This window comes from Mustela erminea, chromosome 6, assembly GCF_009829155.1.
Source record: "Mustela erminea isolate mMusErm1 chromosome 6, mMusErm1.Pri, whole genome shotgun sequence".
Taxonomy (NCBI): Eukaryota; Metazoa; Chordata; class Mammalia; order Carnivora; family Mustelidae; genus Mustela; species Mustela erminea.
This window is the reverse complement of record NC_045619.1, coordinates 85,687,004-85,706,796: the sequence shown is the minus strand read 5'-3', so window position 1 is coordinate 85,706,796 and position 19,793 is coordinate 85,687,004. Positions and strand designations below refer to the sequence as shown.

At 39.8% G+C, this 19,793-nt stretch overlaps 1 protein-coding gene across 5 annotated transcripts in view; it reads left to right on the top strand.

Moving 5' to 3' along the window:
- Nucleotides 1-19,793, top strand: part of LIMA1 (LIM domain and actin binding 1) — a 93,070-nt gene that overhangs the window by 58,167 nt on the left and 15,110 nt on the right. For 3 of the 5 annotated variants that reach the window (XM_032348167.1, XM_032348163.1, XM_032348162.1), the window contains 3 exons: nucleotides 13,687-13,774; nucleotides 14,428-14,576; nucleotides 17,272-17,379. In XM_032348167.1, the coding sequence (XP_032204058.1) occupies nucleotides 13,687-13,774; nucleotides 14,428-14,576; nucleotides 17,272-17,379 (345 nt within the window). The remainder of the gene's footprint in view (nucleotides 1-13,686; nucleotides 13,775-14,427; nucleotides 14,577-17,271; nucleotides 17,380-19,793) is intronic. The other 2 variants (XM_032348165.1, XM_032348164.1) reach the window with 1 other exon arrangement.

Below are 19,793 nucleotides of genomic sequence, written 5' to 3'. Positions count from 1 at the left end.
ACTTTCCTGCATATCTGGCTTTGTACTTGGGGATGGTTTGTTACAACAGTCATTATAATGAAATAAACAGATCTGACAGGAAGCAAAGCCCTCATTTTCTCTAGATTCCATCTAGATGGGAAAGCTGAAATTTTTTAAGCTAAATATTTGGCCCAAATCCTTACATGTGTGAAGTAATGGTATAAGACCTGCTTTCTGAGACAAAAAACTCTCTAACTCATCCTCTAATCTTCAGTTTTGTTTGACGTGACTTCGTTTCTCTCTTCCCATGACTTGCAGTGCCTGTAGCTTTCCTGCCTAGGAAAGTTCTTGGGAGTTTAAAGGATTGTCTACTTTGAGGATATAGTAAGAATTTCTAAAGGGTTGCAAACCTAGAACCCTTTCCTGTGCATGAGTTTTAGCTCTATTTTAACATTAAAACCAGTTGGCAAAAGATGGAGCCACAAAGTGGTTTTATGACTTTCCTTAAAACTCTCATCCCTCTTCAATTTTTAGTCCTCTAGGCCTGCCAACTCCCTCTTTCTCCTTTATGGTCTTAATAAAAAAATTAAAAAATAAATAAATTTTAAATTTAAATGGGAAGAAGAATTTTAAGTGGAAGGAAAAAAAATGTCAGAACTCCTAAATAGAGAGGAAGGGGTTTTGTTGTGACTCAAAGCACCATTGTAAGCCTCCTCCTCAGAGACCCTGTTAGGGGCAGGACGGCTGATGTCATGCCAGAACACACAATGTCGATTCAGTGCAAAAGCCTGGTGCGTGTCGAAACTGGCCTAAGGTAGGAAATGACTGGGATTGCAGCAAACAAAAATGCTGATTATGTGTAAGGATCTGGTGAGAGACTTTTTTCTCATAAATGTCTGGTGAAAGATGGGTCAGAACTAGCCTATCACTTTGTGGCTGGTCAGAATAGAGAAAGACTCCTCATGTAAGGAAAGATCCTTCTAGATTTCTACTAGCACAGAGCAGGTAACTTGATTGTTAATGGTATAGGAAGATGGGGGCGTGGAGGGAGAGTGTCTTAAGATTGACCTGGGCTTTCTTAGGTGCCTTTTAAAACTTCCTGATTAAACAGTCATTTGCCACTTAATGGACTTCTTAGTAAAAGAGAGCTGCCCTTGGTTTTATAGCTATTTCTAAATAAGCATCCTTATCCATGTTAGACCCATGGGTAGTTTACTTTAAAAAGTATTGTCTAATATTTTCAAAAAATGTTTAAAAAGAAGTTTTGTCTACTTTAGCCTAAGGAATGACTCATTAGTTTGAAACTATGTTATGGTTATTATTAATATAATTTCAGCTTTAATATGGATAAGGCTTTATTTAATCTGTAAGTTACATAATTGGCTCTTTGGAAGGAAGCTCTGAGAAATATGGTAGGGACACTAGAAATCTCTTTAGGAGTAAGAGTCTGCAAGAGAGAATATATACCTCAGAGCTAACAAATGAGTACCTCCGTGAGACAAGTAAGTAAATACGGTAGGTACAAATTGTGTGACTCTTTGGTTCCTGGTTCCATAGTTAAATTTTAGAGAACTGGACTGAATCTCAACTAACTAACTGGGCAGGGTCAGGGAGCACATAGATAATGGAAATAATGTTCTAATGTTGTGTCCTCCTAAATCTTTTTCTCAGTTATTTACAGGAAACAAAGTTAATTGGCTTGAGTTCCACTTTTCTTAGTCTCTCTTGCTCCCTTTTGCCGGAGATGGTTCTGTTCTTGTCCACTTTTCTTCCTGATCTCTGCCCTCTTGTTTTTTTCTCTCTCCTTGTGAAATCTCATCTCTTTCCTTGACTCCAAGAGGTGAATCCCCAAACTAGAATCTAATCCTCAGTTCTTAACCCAAGCTTCAGCCTCATATTTCTGGTTGCCTGCCAAGTCAGACATCTCTCCTTGAATATCCCTTAGGCAGCCACATTCAAGAAGGCTAAAAAAGAATCCATTGTCTTTCCAAAAAAACCTGCTTTACCCCGGTGTTCCTTCATGCATTACCATGCACCAAATCTCTTAGTCCTTAAAACTTGATATCAGTTCTCCCTTCTGCCTGCCTCCTCTTCCCAATCAGTCACTTACAAAGCCATCTAAATAAGCCTACCCTTGGGATGCCTGGATGGCTCAGTCAGCTGGGCATCTGCCTTCAGTTCGGGTCTTGGAATCTAATCCCCACATTAGGCTCCCCACTCAGCAGGGAGTCTGCCTCCCTCTTTTCCCCCCACTTGTGTTCTCTGTGTCTCTCAAATAAAGAAATAAAATCATTAGGTAAATAAATCCATAAATAAGACTACCCTCCACACATCTCTCAAATATGGGCCATTCTATCTGGTATCATAGTATTGCTATGACCTTCCCTATCAGCCTCTTCTCTTTCTTCCCATGCATCCTCTACACTGTTGCTATTTATTTTTCTAAATAGAATTGTACATTACTGGGGCGCCTGGGTGGCTCAGTGGGTTAAGCCGCTGCCTTCGGCTCAGGTCATGATCTCAGGGTCCTGGGATCGAGTCCCACATCGGGCTCTCTGCTCAGCGGGGAGCCTGCTTCCTCCTCTCTCTCTGCCTGCCTCTCTGCCTACTTGTGATCTCTCTCTGTCAAATAAATAAATAAAATCTTTAAAAAAAAAAAAAGAGGGGCACCTGGGTGGCTCAGTGGGTTAAGCCGCTGCCTTCGGCTCAGGTCATGATCTCAGGGTCCTGGGATCAAGTCCCGCATCGGGCTCTCTGCTCAGCAGGGAGCCTGCTTCCCTCTCTCTCTCTGCCTGCCTCTCCATCTACTTGTGATTTCTCTCTGTCAAATAAATACATAAAATCTTTAAAAAAAAAAAAAAAAAAAAGAATTGTACATTACTTTACTCCCTCAATCAGAAACTTTTGATGACCCGGGATACCACCCAGGCAGTCGGTTAAGTGCATCTGACTCTTGATTTCTGTTCGGGTCATGATCTCAGGATCACGAGATCGAGCCCCATGTAGGGTTCCATACTCAGTGCAGAGTCTGCATAAGATCCTATCTCCCTCTGCCCCTCCCACTCATTCTCTCTCTCTCACACACACAAATAAATAAATAAACCTTTTTAAAAATTTGAAGACTCAAAATGAACCCATATTCAATATTTGGGTCTTCCACAGTCTGAGCTCAACCTATCTTTCAGTCTCAGAGCCAGTCTTACACTTAAACCCTGGATCACCTCCTCGCTCTCTCAATCAGTCATGCCTAGCCCCCATTACGGCCTTCTGAAATCTTTCTCCTCAAGGTCAGTCAAAATTGGGAGACCTTGGGGCGCCTGGGTGGCTCAGTAGGTTAAAGCCTCTGCCTTCGGCTCCGGTCATGATCCCAGAGTCTTGGGATCGAGCCTCTCGTCAGGCTCTCTGCTCAGCGGGGAGCCTGCTTCCTCCTCTCTCTCTGCCTGCTTCCTCCTCTCTCTCTGCCTGCTTCTCTGCCTACTTGTGATCTCTGTCAAATAAATAAACAAAATTTAAAAAACAAAAACAAAACAAAACAAAAAAAAACCTGGGAGACCTTACCTTGGTTTCTCTCAGATAAATTAACCCTTCTATACCTATAGAATTTTCTTTTTACTTCTGTTTGGGCATTTATATCATGCTTTCCTTTAATAATCATGTGTAAATTTGTATACTCCTGGGGCACCTGGGTGGCTCAGTCAGTTAAGCGTCTGACTCGATTTCAGCTCAGGTCATGATCTCAGGGTGGTGGGATTGAGCCCCCTATTGACCTCTGCATTGAGGCAGGAGGGGATTGTGCTTGTACCTCCCACCCTGCTCTTCCTTCCCTCCACTACCTCTCCTCTATCTCTAAAAAATAAAATCTTCTTGGGGCGCCTGGGTGGCTCAGTGGGTTAAGGGATTGAGCCCTGCATTGGGCTCTGTGCTCAGCAGCAAGCCTGCTTCTCCCTCTCCCCTCTCTCTGCCTGCCTGTCTGCCTACTTGTGATTTCTGTCTGTCAAATAAATAAAAATAAAAAAATAAAAAAATAAAATAAAATATTTTTTAAAATAAAAATAAAAAAAATAAATAAAATCTTCTTAAAAATTTGTATACTCCCGAAGTCTGTAATTTCTTTCAAAAAAGTAATGATGTTTTTCTTCCCCAATGGTTAGTACAATGACTTAGCTCTTAGTGCTTACTTAATAAAAGGAAGAAACAAATCTTAGAGTTCAGACAGCTTATAAATAGTAAGAACTGATTAAGTGTTCTTCCTTACTTATTCTCTACTTTTAGTGAATGGATACATCATTCAGGTCAGATAGTTTAGTTGAATGTGATGGCTCTAATTCCTAAGAGCAAATGAGCAGTGGGTGGATTAACCTACCGTCATTACTAGGAAGAAGAAACACCCCCACCCCAAGCCCAGTGGCTTATACTGAGGTGGTCTAGCAATCCTAACTTCATGTATATGTTGATCTGGATTTTAGATAGCTGAGATAACTATCCTGGACATCCTTTTATGAAAAAGATAGCGGATTAAGTAGCCATTAACCAACATTTGCTTATCCTCATGTTGATATTTGAATCCATAATCTTTAGAAACCAGGATGTGGGGGCACCTGGGTGGCTCAGTGGGTTAAAGCCTCTGCCTTCAGCTCACGTCATGATCCCAGGGTCCTGGGATTGAGCCCCGCATTGGGCTCTCTGCTCAGTGGGGAGCCTGCTTCCTCCTCTCTCTCTGCCTGTGTCTCTGCCTACTTGTGATCCTTGTCAAATAAATAAATAAAATATTTTAAAAAAAAAAAAAGAAAGAAAGAAAGAAACCAGGATGTGGTTATTAAAAAAAAATTAAGTACCTCTTCTTTTATGCTCTGGAATGACCAGGAGCACGTAAGAAGCATGTGACAGGCTCATTCAGTATCACTTCTTTCTGTTTGGTTCCTAATATATTTGGTTCACACAATCCTTGGATAGGAAAGACCAAATATTTGGGTGACCTTTTTCTGCCTTCATCACCTATTTAAATTATTATCTTCTGCTTTGGTCAAGATCGAACTACTTAGGTGTAATGCAAGAAAATGAGACTACACCGTGAATATCTGTTGATACTTTCATACAGATGTGGAATACTTCTTCTTCCATGAAATATTTCCATTTTCTAGGAGAGAAGTTTGATAAAGGAAGAAAGGAGAGGAGAGGAAAGAGTACCTCCTCACCAAAAATCACTATTCCTAAAACACATAATCTCACTCATTTGCTCATTCTTTGGAGACTAACCATGGATGGGAAGTCACAATGAGGAAATAAGTGAAAAGAATTAAACTATTTAGACATTTTTTTCTTTCTCCTTTCCCCCCATTCATGATATATTTTAATGCTACCAGTTAGTCATATTTTAATTGTGTTAACTTGTCTTACACTACAAAGGCAAAACAGTACATTCAGCTAAAATAAAAGTATCTAAAATAAAAATGGAAGTTTCCCTTGTCCCAGCCCCTTTTTCACTTGTTTGCTACTTTTTTCACTTTGGAGTTCTAAGCCCTTAAACTTCCCTTAGAATTTCTGTTCCTCGGGGCACCTGGGTGGCTTAGTGGGTTGGGCCTCTGCCTTCTGGTCTCAGGTCATGGGATCGAGCTCTGCGAGGAGCCTGCTTCCCTCCCTGCCCACTTGCCTCTGCCTACTTGTGATCTCTCTCTCTGTCAAATAAATAAATAAATCTTAAAAAAAAAAAGAAAAAGAATTTCTGTTCTCTTATCACCAGGCTCATTGTATGAGTGGCTAGCACCAAAACACCAACAAAATCAGCACTTGTTAATATGAGAGTAAAACCATCCTTCTTCAAACAGTCCAAAATTTTTGTGATTTTCTTCATGTAATTTCCTGGAAGTGACATTTGGTATTTGGTTTAGTTTTCTGTAACTCATACAGAACAGTGTGTACATGCTGGTGTCCTGGAGTAAGCCCTTGAGAAAGGAAGGTAACCAAGCTGAAGTCTCATCTATGTTCATTAGATATTTTGTCCATAGCCAACCAATCTGTAATCTACATCAAGGAAACAGTTTTTATTTGCCTTCTTGAAGAATGGGTAGGTGTCTGTAGGGAATCTGTACATTGTTATAAAATTATCCATGACATTTTATTTTCTTCTTTCTTGGTTAACAACTACATGTGTTCTCATACCCACTTAATGTTATCTTAGTAACATTTTTCTTCTGTGTCTTTAATGGCTTAAATAAATTATTTGAAATTATATTCCAAGAAGAATAAAATTCTGAGGATATTCATAATTGCTATAAATTGTATACTTTTAAGCTATAATTTTAAGATGGACTTAAGGAGGAAAGGGACTTGAATAACTGTCAATATCACTGTAGGGTGTTTCTTTTGAGAGAAAGCATGAGCACAAGCAGGGGTGGGGAGTGGGGAGGGGCAGAGGGAAAAGCAGACTCCCCGCTGAGCAGGGAGCCCTAGGTGTGCTCCATACCAGGACTCCGAGATCACGACCTAAACCAAAGTTAGATGCTCAACAAACTGAACCATCCAGGCACCCCTAATATAGTCATCTTAATGTAGGGGGGAGTATATCTTTAGTTTGCTTATCAGCATATCATAAATCTTATATTGACCCCAAATTAGACCTCCAATAGATACATTGCTAGATCTTTAAATATGGATACAGTAACTGGTTTTGTTAAATAAACATAAGAATTATCTTTGTTTTTTTCTATCAATGCCATCTTTCTCATATGTCCTACTAAAAGTAATTTTTTTGCTGATTTATTATATTCATCCATGATTTATAAACTTCTATAATTTCAAAATGTAAGTTCACTGTTCTCAGTGTTATTTTGACTGGCCTTTCTCTAGCAGATCATTTCTGGTAAAGACGCCATACCAGTGTAAATTAAATTTTATTTACCCTTAATTAGTAACTGAGTAATTCTTCCATCTTTCGTGGTAAGGTAGTAATGGGTCTGGGTATAGAGACGCTGATCAAGCAATTCTGATCTTTCTCAGTGTTTTTTGCTCTAAGTGGCTGTTCTTGATGTACCAGCTGGAGTCCAGTCATCTCTTTTCTGTTTACTTTCTTTTTTTTTTTTTTCAGTATTTTATTTATTTATTTATTTGTCAGAGAGAGAGAGAGAGAGCGAGAGAGAAAGCAGGTAGAGGTGGAGGGAGAAGCAGGCTCCCTTGAGCAAGGAATCTGATGAGGGACTCGATCCCAGGACCCTGAGATCATGACCTGAGCCGAAGGCAGCTGCTTAACCGACTGAGCCACCCAGGCGTCCCTTCTGTTTACTTTCAAGCCAACTACTTACAGGTTTTTAGCCAATTTCATTACAATAAAACATTTTGGAAAGTTAACAACAACAACAAAAATATTGAAAAAAAATGTCAAAGGGGCACCTGGGTGGCTCAGTCAGTTAAGCCTCTGCATTTGGTTCAGGTCATGACATCTAGGTCTGGGGATTGAGCCCCACATCGGGCTTCTGCTTCTCTCACTCTCTCTCTACCTCTGTCTCTTCCCACTGCTCATTCTCTCTCTCTCTCATAAATAAAATCTAGAAAGAAGAAGAAAACAAAAGAAAAGAGGAAAGGAAAGAAAAGAAAAATAGAAAGCTAGAAAAAAGAAAGAAAAGGAATGTCAGAGTAGTGGAATGTTCTGTAAGCAAAGTTGGCTCCATGAAGTTTGGAGTGGTCAGAAAGACTTCACTTAACCCCTCAAATATGACCTCCTTTATCTTTGTGGAATCAGACTCACTCCTAGATTAGACAATATAGGTATGTATGTCCAGATGGATATTTTAGTCATTTCCTCTAGTCTTCCAATTCATCAGTGAGTTACAATGAGTGAAAAATCCCTATTAATATCTTTGACATAAATCCTAAAACTGTACAGGACTGTAAAGTTCTTTAATCCAGCTCACTGCTCTCAGGATATTAAAATTCCAAATTTGCAGATGGAAACAGTAATCAGAGACATTAACTGACATGCCCAATGTGATTGGCTAATTAATATCGGAACAAGGACTGAAATTGTTTAATAACCTGTCTCTACCATGTAACAATGTCTTCATTAATATTGTAATAACTGGGGCGCCTGGGTGGCTCAGTGGGTTAAAGCCTCTGCCTTCGGCTCAGGTCATGATCCCAGAGTCCTGGGATCGAGCCCCGCATCGGGCTCTCTGCTCAGCAGGGAGCCTGCTTCCCCCTCTCTCTCTACCTGCCTCTCTGCCTACTTGTAATTTCTGTCAAATAAATAAATAAAATCTTTAAAAAAAAATATTGTAATAACTGTTTATTAAGTAAAAACAATTGGCTATGACCTGCCTTATCAGAAATCTAAGGAAATCAGCAAAAATTTAAAACATATCAACAGTTGTATTCTCAAAGACTTTAACTATCTTCCCTCTTCCCACATTTTGCAGTCTTGTAACTAAATTCAAAGCATCAGGGTAATGAAGAGAATACATACGTTGGAATGTAAGAGATTTGTACTAAAACTCTTGAGTCAGAAACTTCTCTGTCCTCCTTCCCCTGCCACACACAGTAAACACAGAAAGGTGGAAAAAAAGCCAAGTAACCCTGGAAAAGCCAGTAACCTTCACCAGGAAAAAAGAATAGAACAGCTGAGTACAATGTTATCCTATTATTGCATAAGTAGTTTTTACATGGTTTTCATCCTTGTGTGCTCACTGTTTCGTGTGCTTTATCTTTTGTTTGGTCTTTTTTATATAACCTTTCTATGTATTTTCCTAGTTCATGTGATTATCCTTTTATGGCAATGTAGTATTTCATTAGAGTTTAATCATGCCCCAGTAATTAGATATTTTTCTAGTCTAATTTAAAAAATTTAAAGCATCTTGGCAGAAACATTTTGTTTTTAGCTTTTTGGGAGGAGGACAATATTACTGAATTACTGATGTTCTCATGATCAAAAGCCATAATTCATTAAACGTTCTTTTTGGGGCACCTGGGTGGCTCAGTTGGTTAAGTGTCTGCCTTCAGCTCAGGTCATGATCTCGGGGTCCCTGGATTGGCCAGGGTTGGGCTCCCTGCTCAGCGGGGAGTCTGCTTCTCCCTCTCCCTCTGCCTCTGCCCCTCCCCCTGCTTATGCTCTCCCTCTCTCTCCCAAGTGAATGAACAAAAAATCTTAAAGAAAAAAAAAAGTTCTTATATATTTTCAGCTGGTTCTAAAAAATTAGACTACTTTATAACTAGTGCAATCTAAGGACATAATTAATTCTCCAGCACCTTGTCAGCATTTGGTTTTTATCATTTTTATCTATTTGTATTAATAAATATTGAAGTATTGACCCTCCTTTTTTTTTTTTAAGATTTTATTTATTTATTTGAGAGAGAGAGAGAGCACAAGCAGAGGAAGGGGTAGAGGGAGAGGGGGAATCAGATTCCCTGTTGAGCAGGGAGCCTGGACCTGGTGACCCAGGCCTATCCAGGGACCCTGGGATCGTGACCTGAGCTGAAGGCAGACACTTAACCAGCTGAGCCACCCAGACACCCCATCCTTTCTTTTCTTTTTTTCCTAACCGTAAGAGTAACGTATAATTTTTGTAGAATGCTGAGAAATATAGAAAAGATAGAGAAATCCTACAACCTGGATATAAAGAGCTCCTTCTTTATGTATTATTTTACTTAAAAGAGCTCCATTTTTTTCTGTTTTCTTCTGCCTGAAGAAGGAAATGTTTGTCTCTCAGTACTTTGAGAAATTAAGTGTAGGTTTTATCTATACCCTGTGCACAGTTCAACAAAGTCCCATTTTCCCTAAGAGTCACCCTCTACCCTTGACTTTGGAGGGATGAGAGTCTGAAAGAAGTCAAAGTTGAAAGTCTGAAGGAAGTGGCTGAGAGAAGTATAAGGAAAATTAAAGTGTTAAGAATCGATTTTTAGGGAGCCTGAGTGGTTCAGTTGGTTGAGCAACTGCCTTCGGCTCAGGTCATGATCCTGGAGTCCTGGGATCGGGTCCCACATCAGGCTCCCTGCTTGGTGGGGAGTCTGCTTCTCCCTCTGACCTTCTCCCCCTCATGCTCTTTCTCTCTCTCATTCTCACTCAGATAAATAAATAAATTCTTAAAAAAAAAAAAAAAGAATCAACTTTTAGATAGAATTTTTCCTAACAATTAGGGGGATAGGAAATCCTGCTTTTTACTTGATATTTAGGACATCACTTACTTTATTCCCTTAAGAAAATTTTTCCAGAGGGCTGCCTGAATGGCTCAGTTGGTTAATAGTCTGCCTTTGGCTCAGGTCATAATCTCGGGGTCCTGGGATCCGAGTCCCACACTGGGCTCCCTGCTGTCCCTCTCCCTGTGGCCCTCCACCCCCACCTCTACCCCTGCCTGTTCCTGCTGTCTCTCTTTCTCAAATGAAATCTTAGAGAGAAGACAGTTTTCCAGAGGAAAGAAATTCTGCAGACTACTGGCTAAAAACCCTAAGCTCTTTTTCTTTTATTGGTATGTGTTGATGCATTTGGTTTATGGATTCTGAGAGTAATTTCAAGGGGCCGTCCCACTAATGAGAGTTACTACAGTCAGCTGACAGGAAGGAGGACTTGTGGGGTGGGATGAGGCCAAGCCTTAGGAAATTCCAGAAAGTCTTGAAGTATCTTGTCTTTTCTCTCTTCTCTTAACAGGCTCCCTCAGGCATCTGAGTAAACAGGGCTGAAACGCGATAAAAATGTGTTACAGAAGAGTATTTCAGTAACAGAATTGCTGCTTTTTTTTTTTCTTTTTGTGTTCTTCTACTTCCTTGAGAAATATTAGAGGAAACTCCTCCTTCTTCCTGTACCTCAGATTACCACTTGTAAAATGAGAATCACAAAATTCATTGTAAATGCTTTGGAGTTCTTGTTATTCTTAATATTTGAGTGATTTGGAGGTGAACCAGTTTTGAAAGAAATGTTTAGTGCTTCATCTGGGATCTCATTAAAAGCTTTCCTGTCTCAGAGCTGTGTTCTTCCTCAGAACCAGTGTCAGTATAACTTTGATTTCCAGAGACATTTCTATTTTCCTTTAAAACCAAATGGCTTTTCACATTCACTTTTTCAGTACTTGGAAGAAAAGAATTAGGAATACTAATACCCTCATGTACCAGAAGGCTTTAAAAAAGGAAAAAGCGGGCGCCTGGGTGGCTCAGTGGGTTAAGCCACTGCCTTCGGCTCAGGTCATGATCTCAGGGTCCTGGGATCGAGTCCCGCATCGGGCTCTCTGCTCGGCAGGGAGCCTGCTTCCCTCTCTCTCTCTCTCTGCCTGCCTCTCCATCTACTTGTGATTTCTCTCTGTCAAATAAATAAATACAATCTTAAAAAGGAAAAAAAGTAAAAAAAAAAAAAAAAAAAAAAAAAAAAAAAAAAAAAAAAGGAAAAAGCTCTTAACTTTATTTAACCTGAAGATTTAAACTGAAAGCTAGCAAAGATGGAAAATTTTATGCATCTAAAACCAAAGTAAGCCTCTGCCCTGGCAAGGCATATGTTCTGGTTCTAAATGGGCTTGTTCCTGGTAACGCCAGTGCAGGGACTCTGTATGCAGCAGAGGGCTTTGAATATGAGTACAGACAGAAATCTGAGCTATCTGCAGGTTGTGACACATAACACATAGTCTTAGAATTGTACTTGAACTTTACCTTTGACAGAATGTAAATATTTGAAATACTGCTTCATTATTAAGGATGCAGAACCCAGTCTCCTTTGGTTTAAAAAAAAAAAAAAAAAAAAAAGACGTATTTCCAGGTGTTCTTCCTTTTTTTTTTTTTTTTTAAAGATTTTATTTATTTATTTGACAGAGAGAAATTACAAGTACACTGAGAGGCAGGCAGAGAGAGAGAGAAAGAAGGAAGCAGGCTCCCTGCTGAGCAGAGAGCCCGATGCGGGACTCGATCCCAGGACCCTGAGATCATGACCTGAGCCGAAGGCAGCGGCTTAACCCACTGAGCCACCCAGGCGCCCCTTCTTCCTTTTTTTGAACCCAGAAAATTTTAATTTTGGTAGTAATCATCTCACAGTGAAGCAGCATGGAATAAGTCTTTGGAATTTCCTTTACTTTAATTGTCTGCAAATGAAAAATACTTTGAAAATTAAAAAAGGTGGATGGGGAGGGTGTCCTGACAAATCTATCTTTTCATTTTGGCTGATGATCTTCATTTCTAGATGGGGGGCTACTCCCAGAGCAAGAGTGTGTTGTGTTGTATGAGTCAAGTTCATGTGGTTGATGTTGGTGCAGCTAACGTGAGTGTGATGGGGCAAGGTTAGAGCTGCTACAGCATCTTTTATTTCTTATCATGAAAAATGTAATTAGCAAAGCTAACTGGAGACAAATTATATGAAATGTATATCGATTTTGCAAGGAAGTATTGTCATTGGTCAGGGGAGGACTTGAAAAAGTTCACAGTCTTACACTTGACTGTTGAGTTGATTAGTCTGTTGAACGTAAACATTTAATAACTATTTACTATTGTTGTGTTCAGAAGGGTACTGCTTTACTCTTCTGTCCTACCGGATTTCAGATATCCTTCCCACTTCAAGTTATCTGGAAATAAAATTGAGATTTGAATGATAGGATCTGGTTGAAGGCTGTCATTGCAAGCTGAATAAACGTGACATATTCTCTGTGTACTATTGTCTGGGAACATTCTGTGACACTAAATGGCCTTCTTTTAAGTTACTTTTCCAGTCTTAAAAATTATAATTTGTAACTTTAACTAGAGATCTAATCTAGATATGAGAGAGATAAACTCACAAAATAATTTATTAAAAAAAAATCTGTACCATCTACATTTCTTATTTAAAAAACAAAAACATGGTCCCTGCCCTCCTAGGCTTCCAGTCCAGTGGAGGGACACACAATAAGCATTGTAGTGGAAGTGTGACCAGGAACCTTGGAAACAGAGGAAGGACTACTTAGATTTATGTGGGAGAGGGAAGGTGGACTTCGCTGTTGCTCAGCCTCCACTGAGTCTTGAAAGAGCAAAGAGAAGGATAAAAGGGGAATGGGGGAAGGGAACTCATTTACAAGCTCAGAGACCTCCCAGCAGTTTGCTTCTCCTGGAGGGTAAAGGGTGAGAAAGGGAATACTCAGGGGAGGTAGGGACTAGATGTAGAACTGGTCTTCTGTGACATACAAAGCACTTTAGATTTAGTTCAAGGAATGATTACAGGAATTTTTAAAGCATTTTGAACAAGAGAGTAATATACCGTTACATTGGGGAATAATTACATGATGTGGGATAATGGCAGCATCATAGAGACTTGCTTAGAAGGTATAGAGGAACCAATTAGAAATGTAATACAGTAGTCCAGGGAAAAGATGAAGATGTGAACCAAAGCAGCAGCAGCAGAGATAAAGTGGGAGGAGAAGGGAAACAAACAGCAAATACCGCCATCCGGACTTGACGATTTGGGTCAGCATCTGCGTGTTGTCTGGGACATGAGGATTCCCCTCCATGGCTGGTTCAAGTGCGTAGTTTTCTGGTGAAGCTGGTTAGGCAGTGATTATTTCCACAGAAAATTACGTATATAGAGTTATTTTATTTCTCCCTGGACACCTGTGAATATGTAGTACTTTGTATTTATAATGCTAAAAACACATTCTGTGGAATATAAAAACTAATACAAAATATAATCTCTTGTGGATTTTATTAATAAAGGAGATTTGAAGGCCTTTTTGTTTTTGAACATTCGTCAAGATATTCCACCTTCTATTTAAAGCTTATGAATGGGTTTTGTTTTCTAAGCAGGTTCTTCGGTCCCAGAGCCGTGGTGCAGGTGGAAGGAAGAGCTCTGAAAACAGCTTTTCTCTGGATGATTTGGAACTGGGTCCCGGTAAGTAGCGTTCCATGTGTGTGGGGTTCTCTAGGAAGTACTCATTAGTAACAATACCTTTTGGCCTTAAAGCCAATGCTTTTAGAGGAAGAATGGCACAAATTAAAAGTAACTGTGTATGTAACAGCCGAGGGGCCCCTTGTGGGATAACGAGGGAAGTACCGCTGACCATTTTGGCTTTGCGGTCATCTGGGACTTGAGGCTGCCATGATGGGCTGCAGTGTCCTCTGTCAAGATCGGTAATCCTATATTACCACTGGTAACATAACACCTCAAGAGCATAGTTATTATATTTGGAAGGCAGCCTTTACAGGCATTACACAAAAGAAGAAAAAGAAATGAACAGGAATATCATCAGCCTCCTGGTAAAGAAATGCAAATTAAAATGGCATTAAGATCTAGTTTTTTCCAGTGTTAAATATGCCAAGATGTTTAAATATATAATACTCATTTATGGAAAGGGTTCTCCTTTTAATGTTGGGAAAGTGAGCAACTATTACCTAGTAAGTAAGTTATATTCCCGATTTTCCTCTTTGTACCCTTCATAGAAGAAATGGATTACATCCAATTCCAATAGCCCCAAATTGAAAATCTTGAAACCATTCAAATCACATATTATCTTCTGATAGAGCACATTCTTCGTGTGCTTCCAGGTCAGTTGTCATCTTCCACATTCAACACAGAGAAAAGCGAGAGCAGGCGAAATCTGGACTTACCACGGCTATCCGAAACCTCCATCAAGGATCGAATGGCCAAGTACCAGGCGGCTGTGTCCAAGCAGACCGGTTCCACCAGCTCCACAGTATGTGCTCCCCATCATCCGTTCATTTCATCCAGCCAGTGGTCAATGAGCACAGAAACTAGACATGTCTCCCAGACCCCGACCAGAGAGCCCTGCTCAATCCCTGGTCCCGAGCCACTCTCCTTCCGTATAAACCCTACCCTCGCTTCATTCAGAATCCTTATCATGTTCTAATCCTGACTTTGCTTTCCTAGGCCTCATTCCCCCACCCCACTCCTTCGTGGGTCCTGTTACCATCTAGTAATTTCATGGAGAGTTTTCCTGCCTGTTCTGCTTAATTTTGTTGTTGTTGCTAAAAAAGTAGTCGTCTGTTAGTTTTAATGAAACACATGTTTTTGAGGAAAGGAGGAGAGAATATTAGCAAGAAATATAGGATATATGTGATTTTAATGTGGGATGGGGAGGTTTCTTACAGGTTTTATTGATTTAGGGGTCACATGACATAAAATAACCACTTTTACATATAATTCAGTGATTTTTGGTATATTCGCAAAGTCATGCAGCTATCATCACTAATTCCAGAACATTTCCATCACCCCAAAAAGAAACCCTATACCTGTGCAGTTGCTCCCAGTTCCCCCGCCCCTCAGTCCTTCACAACCACTAATCTGCTCTCTGTCTTTATGGATTTACGTATTCTGGACATTTTATATAAATGAATCATACAATATATGGCCTACTTAATCCTCGCTTCTTATGATGTAATGATTTTCTAAGGAAATAGAACAGTGATTAGGTAAAGGGGAGGGAGAAGCAACAGGAAGATGACATGCTCTGTAAGCATAAAAATGTGGTATTCTAAACTGAATGGAGGGTCTTTACGTTTTCAGTTTTCCTAGCCTTACCTGGCAGGCTGACACTACAGAACTCCTTAAGGAAGGATACCTGTTAAATGCCATTTATTCATACCTACACATTCATAAAAGCCCTCTACATATGCATAGATATGTATCTCAAACATTTGTTCTTTCTGAGATTCAGAATACAAGCCACAAATCTCTTGGTGTCCTATGTTTTTGTTTTTTTCTTTTTAAACAAATTTGGATGATAGTATTAAATTTTATTTGTTCCCAGGCAGACTGAAATGAGTATCTATTAGAAATCATAACTTGTGTTCCAGAAATTGAGTCTTCTTTTCCTCACATTATTAAATATTCCTTCTCCAATAGTACTTATTGGTAGATTGAATCTCTGGGCAATGAATAATTTCATACTGATTTTTCACTGTGGTTTTTTTAAAGAAGAGATGATGTGTGTATAACTTGGTTGTAAAATGGAACACTTTTATTCACCGACAGCATGAAAGTGAGCAAAGTTAGACTTCTCTTAGAAGGAGGTCAGGAGATTGAACAAACAGGTGATCTCTGGAGCTTATTTCCCTCATCTCAAGATTTTGCTCCTTCTCTGTGCCCTCCTGCTATAAACATTCCAACCAGGTGACTCCCTAAGTGGAAAAACCTGCTCAGTGAGGGTTGTTTTTTTTTTTTTTTAAACTCCTAATAAGGTTTCAGCACTGCAGTTCTCCTGCTCTGTAAATTCTAAGAGTTGAAAAGTCTTTAGGAATTCTTGTAAAAAGTACATTTTATCTCATCCCAAAAGAATTTCTCAGGCCCCTTACAGAGGATGGCTGTAACAAGGCGCACATTCCCCGGCATGATTCTGGAAGCAGGGCTTCAAGATGGAGTCAGGAATGAATCCTTCAGCTGTCCTGTTGGGTTCTGAATCATTGGCTCCCAGCTTCCCCTCATGAATGCTCCTCCGGAGGGAGCCTTGTCCCTTAGTCAGGGATCCCACATCTCAACCAGGTCCTGATTGAGGCCACTCACACTGGCCCTGTGGCCATATGTGGCTTGTTTTCTTGTCTGCCTAAAGAATCACGGAGAACAGAAAGGTACCAGACTTTCAGAAAGGTAGCAAACTAAACATAGGAAATGTCCATATTCATCTACCACTCTATTGATTTTAGATCTAGTAGGTAAAGTTAATTTTAATATTTTCCCCAAGTGTTCTTTGCAAGGAAAAGAAATGTGATTATGCTTACTCCTTATGACTATATTAATGCCTGCTTTTTTATGTTGAGGTTCTGTTCTGAGAAGTAGAATAAGGTATGTCTTTAATACAGAGTATGAATTTTATGCCAAAAGAAGCATGTTTTTGAAAGTCTCGCCAAAAAAGGTTGTTTTATGGTGTCATTAAATATAATTTCAGTTTTTATATGTGTGCATGATCCCTGTCTCTCTTTCCAGGCCGAGCATTTATATATATGGTCAGTATATTTTCTTAATTATTGGCACTTGGCATCTCCTTTCCCCTGCTCCAGAATGGTCTTTTCTGATAAAACTCACAAGCTTTGCATTCCCACAAGCTCTGCTGCTAGAGGAGTGAATCACAAGAACATTGTGTGCTGGGGCTGGTTTCTGTGTGTGTCTTTGTTGATATGTCTGTATTCTAATGAGCACCCAGTTTTAGACTAGTGTACAAATATTTAACTCTGAGGTGTGTGTCCACAAAGCCGCTTTTGTCATTTCACTAGTCAATGGGTTTTGCTTGTGAGAATTAGGGGGTTGATTTGACCCGAGGCTTCTTAAAAGAACTTTTCTTTTACCGTTCCAAATTTATTTAATGGATGTGCTATGAAGAGCGTGGCATAGGGACCTTTTTTTATTTTCGTTCACAGATTCTTTTTATTTTGTAGAATGACTTGAGAGCCAATGGCGGTGAAATCAGAACTCATAAGTTGGAGCAAAAGGAGAATGTGCCCCCAGATCCTGAGGTCTGCATCTCCCATCAGGTTGGAGAGAAGGTGGGTTAAAAAGTCTGATGTCCAGTTGCCAAGGAAGCATGTGTTCTAAATTAGATGCTTAAAATTAGAAACCACTCTAACTCTAGGCTGCAGAGTGTCTGGGAATTTGGTAACAGCTGCCAGGACAGATTGTCATTTTTGCAGGTCACATAATTTCAGCTGGGGAACTCCACAACTCAGAGTGGACCAAATAATGAACCTAACTGGAAAATTCTTTCACTCAGATGCTCAGAGGGTATAGCGCCTAAGTGATTTTTAGAAGTCTGTTTTGATTAGAGGTGATATCTTCAAGAAATTCTTGTATTCTTCATTTAACACATTTATGCAAGACAAGTTCATTCTTTCATCAGACAGTTTTGAAAGCAAAGCACTATGCTAAGCATAGGAAATGCTAAGTTTAAAAACTAAATAAGAACGAACCATTCTGTGGGGTCTTTATCTGCAAGGGAACTAACAGAATAGAAGGGAGATGAGTAACAGGTTGGCTATCCTAAAGCAGTGTCTGACTAAGGACATTTAACCAGACTTCCTCAAGAAGGTGATGTCTGAGCCAAGTCCTGAAGAATGTGTGGGAAGAAACCAAGTGAATAGGGAAAGGTTGAGTAAAAAGAAAGAAGGGCATTCCAGGCAGACACAAACAGAGGTTTGGAAACCAGAGGCTAGGACCCAGGGCACATAGAGGTAATGGAGAGAGCCAAGTGGAGGAGAGGGCCAGGCCAGGTCTTGAGAAGCTTTATATGCCACGCTTGAGACTTTGGATAGAGTCCTGCCGAGGTGAAAAACCTTAGGAAGATTTTAAGCAAATGATATTTATGTTTTATGCACCTATCATTAGATGAATGGCTTGGTTGGTGTACGTAACAACATTTATGACGGGTGAATTTATCATTTTCTTGGCCAGTCCATTACCCAGACTTGGTTTTGTTTTGTTTTTGTCTTTTGATCAATATGATATCCAAATGTTAAGTTAGATGAGAAGAAAGAGCTTTCAAATATGTCACAATGATTAATCTTAGGAGAAGAGTCGTTGCTTCTGTTACACATATTGATACCTTGAGGCCGTTCTTCCAAAAGGTGAGGAGATCATTAGAATGGATTAAGAGCAATAGCTGTCAAATTTACTGGACTATAGGAGACTTTAAAAAGCATGATATAGGGGCACCTGGGTGGCTCAGTCAATTAAGTGTCTGCCTTCAACTCGGGTCATGATCCTGGGATCCTAGGGTCGAGCCCCACATTCTCTCTCTCTCCTTGTTCCTCTCCCCTGCTCATGCTCTCTCTGTCAAATAAATAAATAAAATCTTAAAAAAAAAAGAAAACCATGCTGTATTGACAGAACACCAATAAGAACTTATGAAATCCACTACACATTTGGACCAAAGTATGCACAGAGGAAAATGGCCTCAGATTAATGGCTACAAAATTTGAATCTTATGATACAACAGGGAAAAAAAATTAGAAAAATTTAAATCTCTTTATTTTACAAAAACATATTACAAGTGTATGTTGAAATAATAAGACAAAATACTTGGCAGCTATTTTGTAATCATAAAATCATCCAATAAAATATATATATTCTGGGGCACGTGGGTGGCTCAGATGGTTAAGCATCTGCCCTCAGCTCAGGTCATGATCTTAGAATCCTGGGATTGAGTCCCATTTTGGGCTCCTTGCTCAGTGAGGAGCCTGTTTCTCCCTCCGCCTCTGCCGTTCTGTCTCTCATGAATAAATAAATAAAATCTTTTTTAAAAATTACATATATCCTTGGAAGAGTGGGCTCACGCATTAGTCCCAAGAGTCACATGCCATGTATCAAGTGAGTTCTCTTTATTAGACTGCCTGGTTTTCCTATCTTTAAGTAGGAGATCGTGTCTTAAGAATAAACTGAGTTGGGGTGCCTTGCTGGCTCAGTGAGTGGAATGTGCAACTCTTGGTCGTGGGGTTGTGAGTTCAAGCCCCAAGTTGGGTGTACAGATTACTTAAATATAAATTTTTTTTTTTTTAAAGAATAACTGAGTTAAGGGGCGCCTGGATGGCTCAGTGGGTTAAGCCGCTGCCTTCGGCTCAGGTCATGATCTCAGGGTCCTGGGATCGAGTCCCGCATCGGGCACTCTGCTCAGCAGGGAGCCTGCTTCCTCCCCTCTCTCTCTCTGCCTGCCTCTCTGCCTACTTGTGATCTCTCTCTGTCAAATAAATAAATAAAATCTTAAAAAAAAAAAAAAAGAATAACTGAGTTAAAATGTTACATATTATAAAAAAGAAACTTAAGAGAAAAATACTGCCCGCACTGAAATCTCCCCATCTATCCCAGGAGCATAGTTTGAGAAATGATCATCTAGAAAATAATGCTTGGATTGTCCCTAATCTAATTTTGTGTTTGCTTCTTGAATGTCTTCACACTGATTTGAAACTAG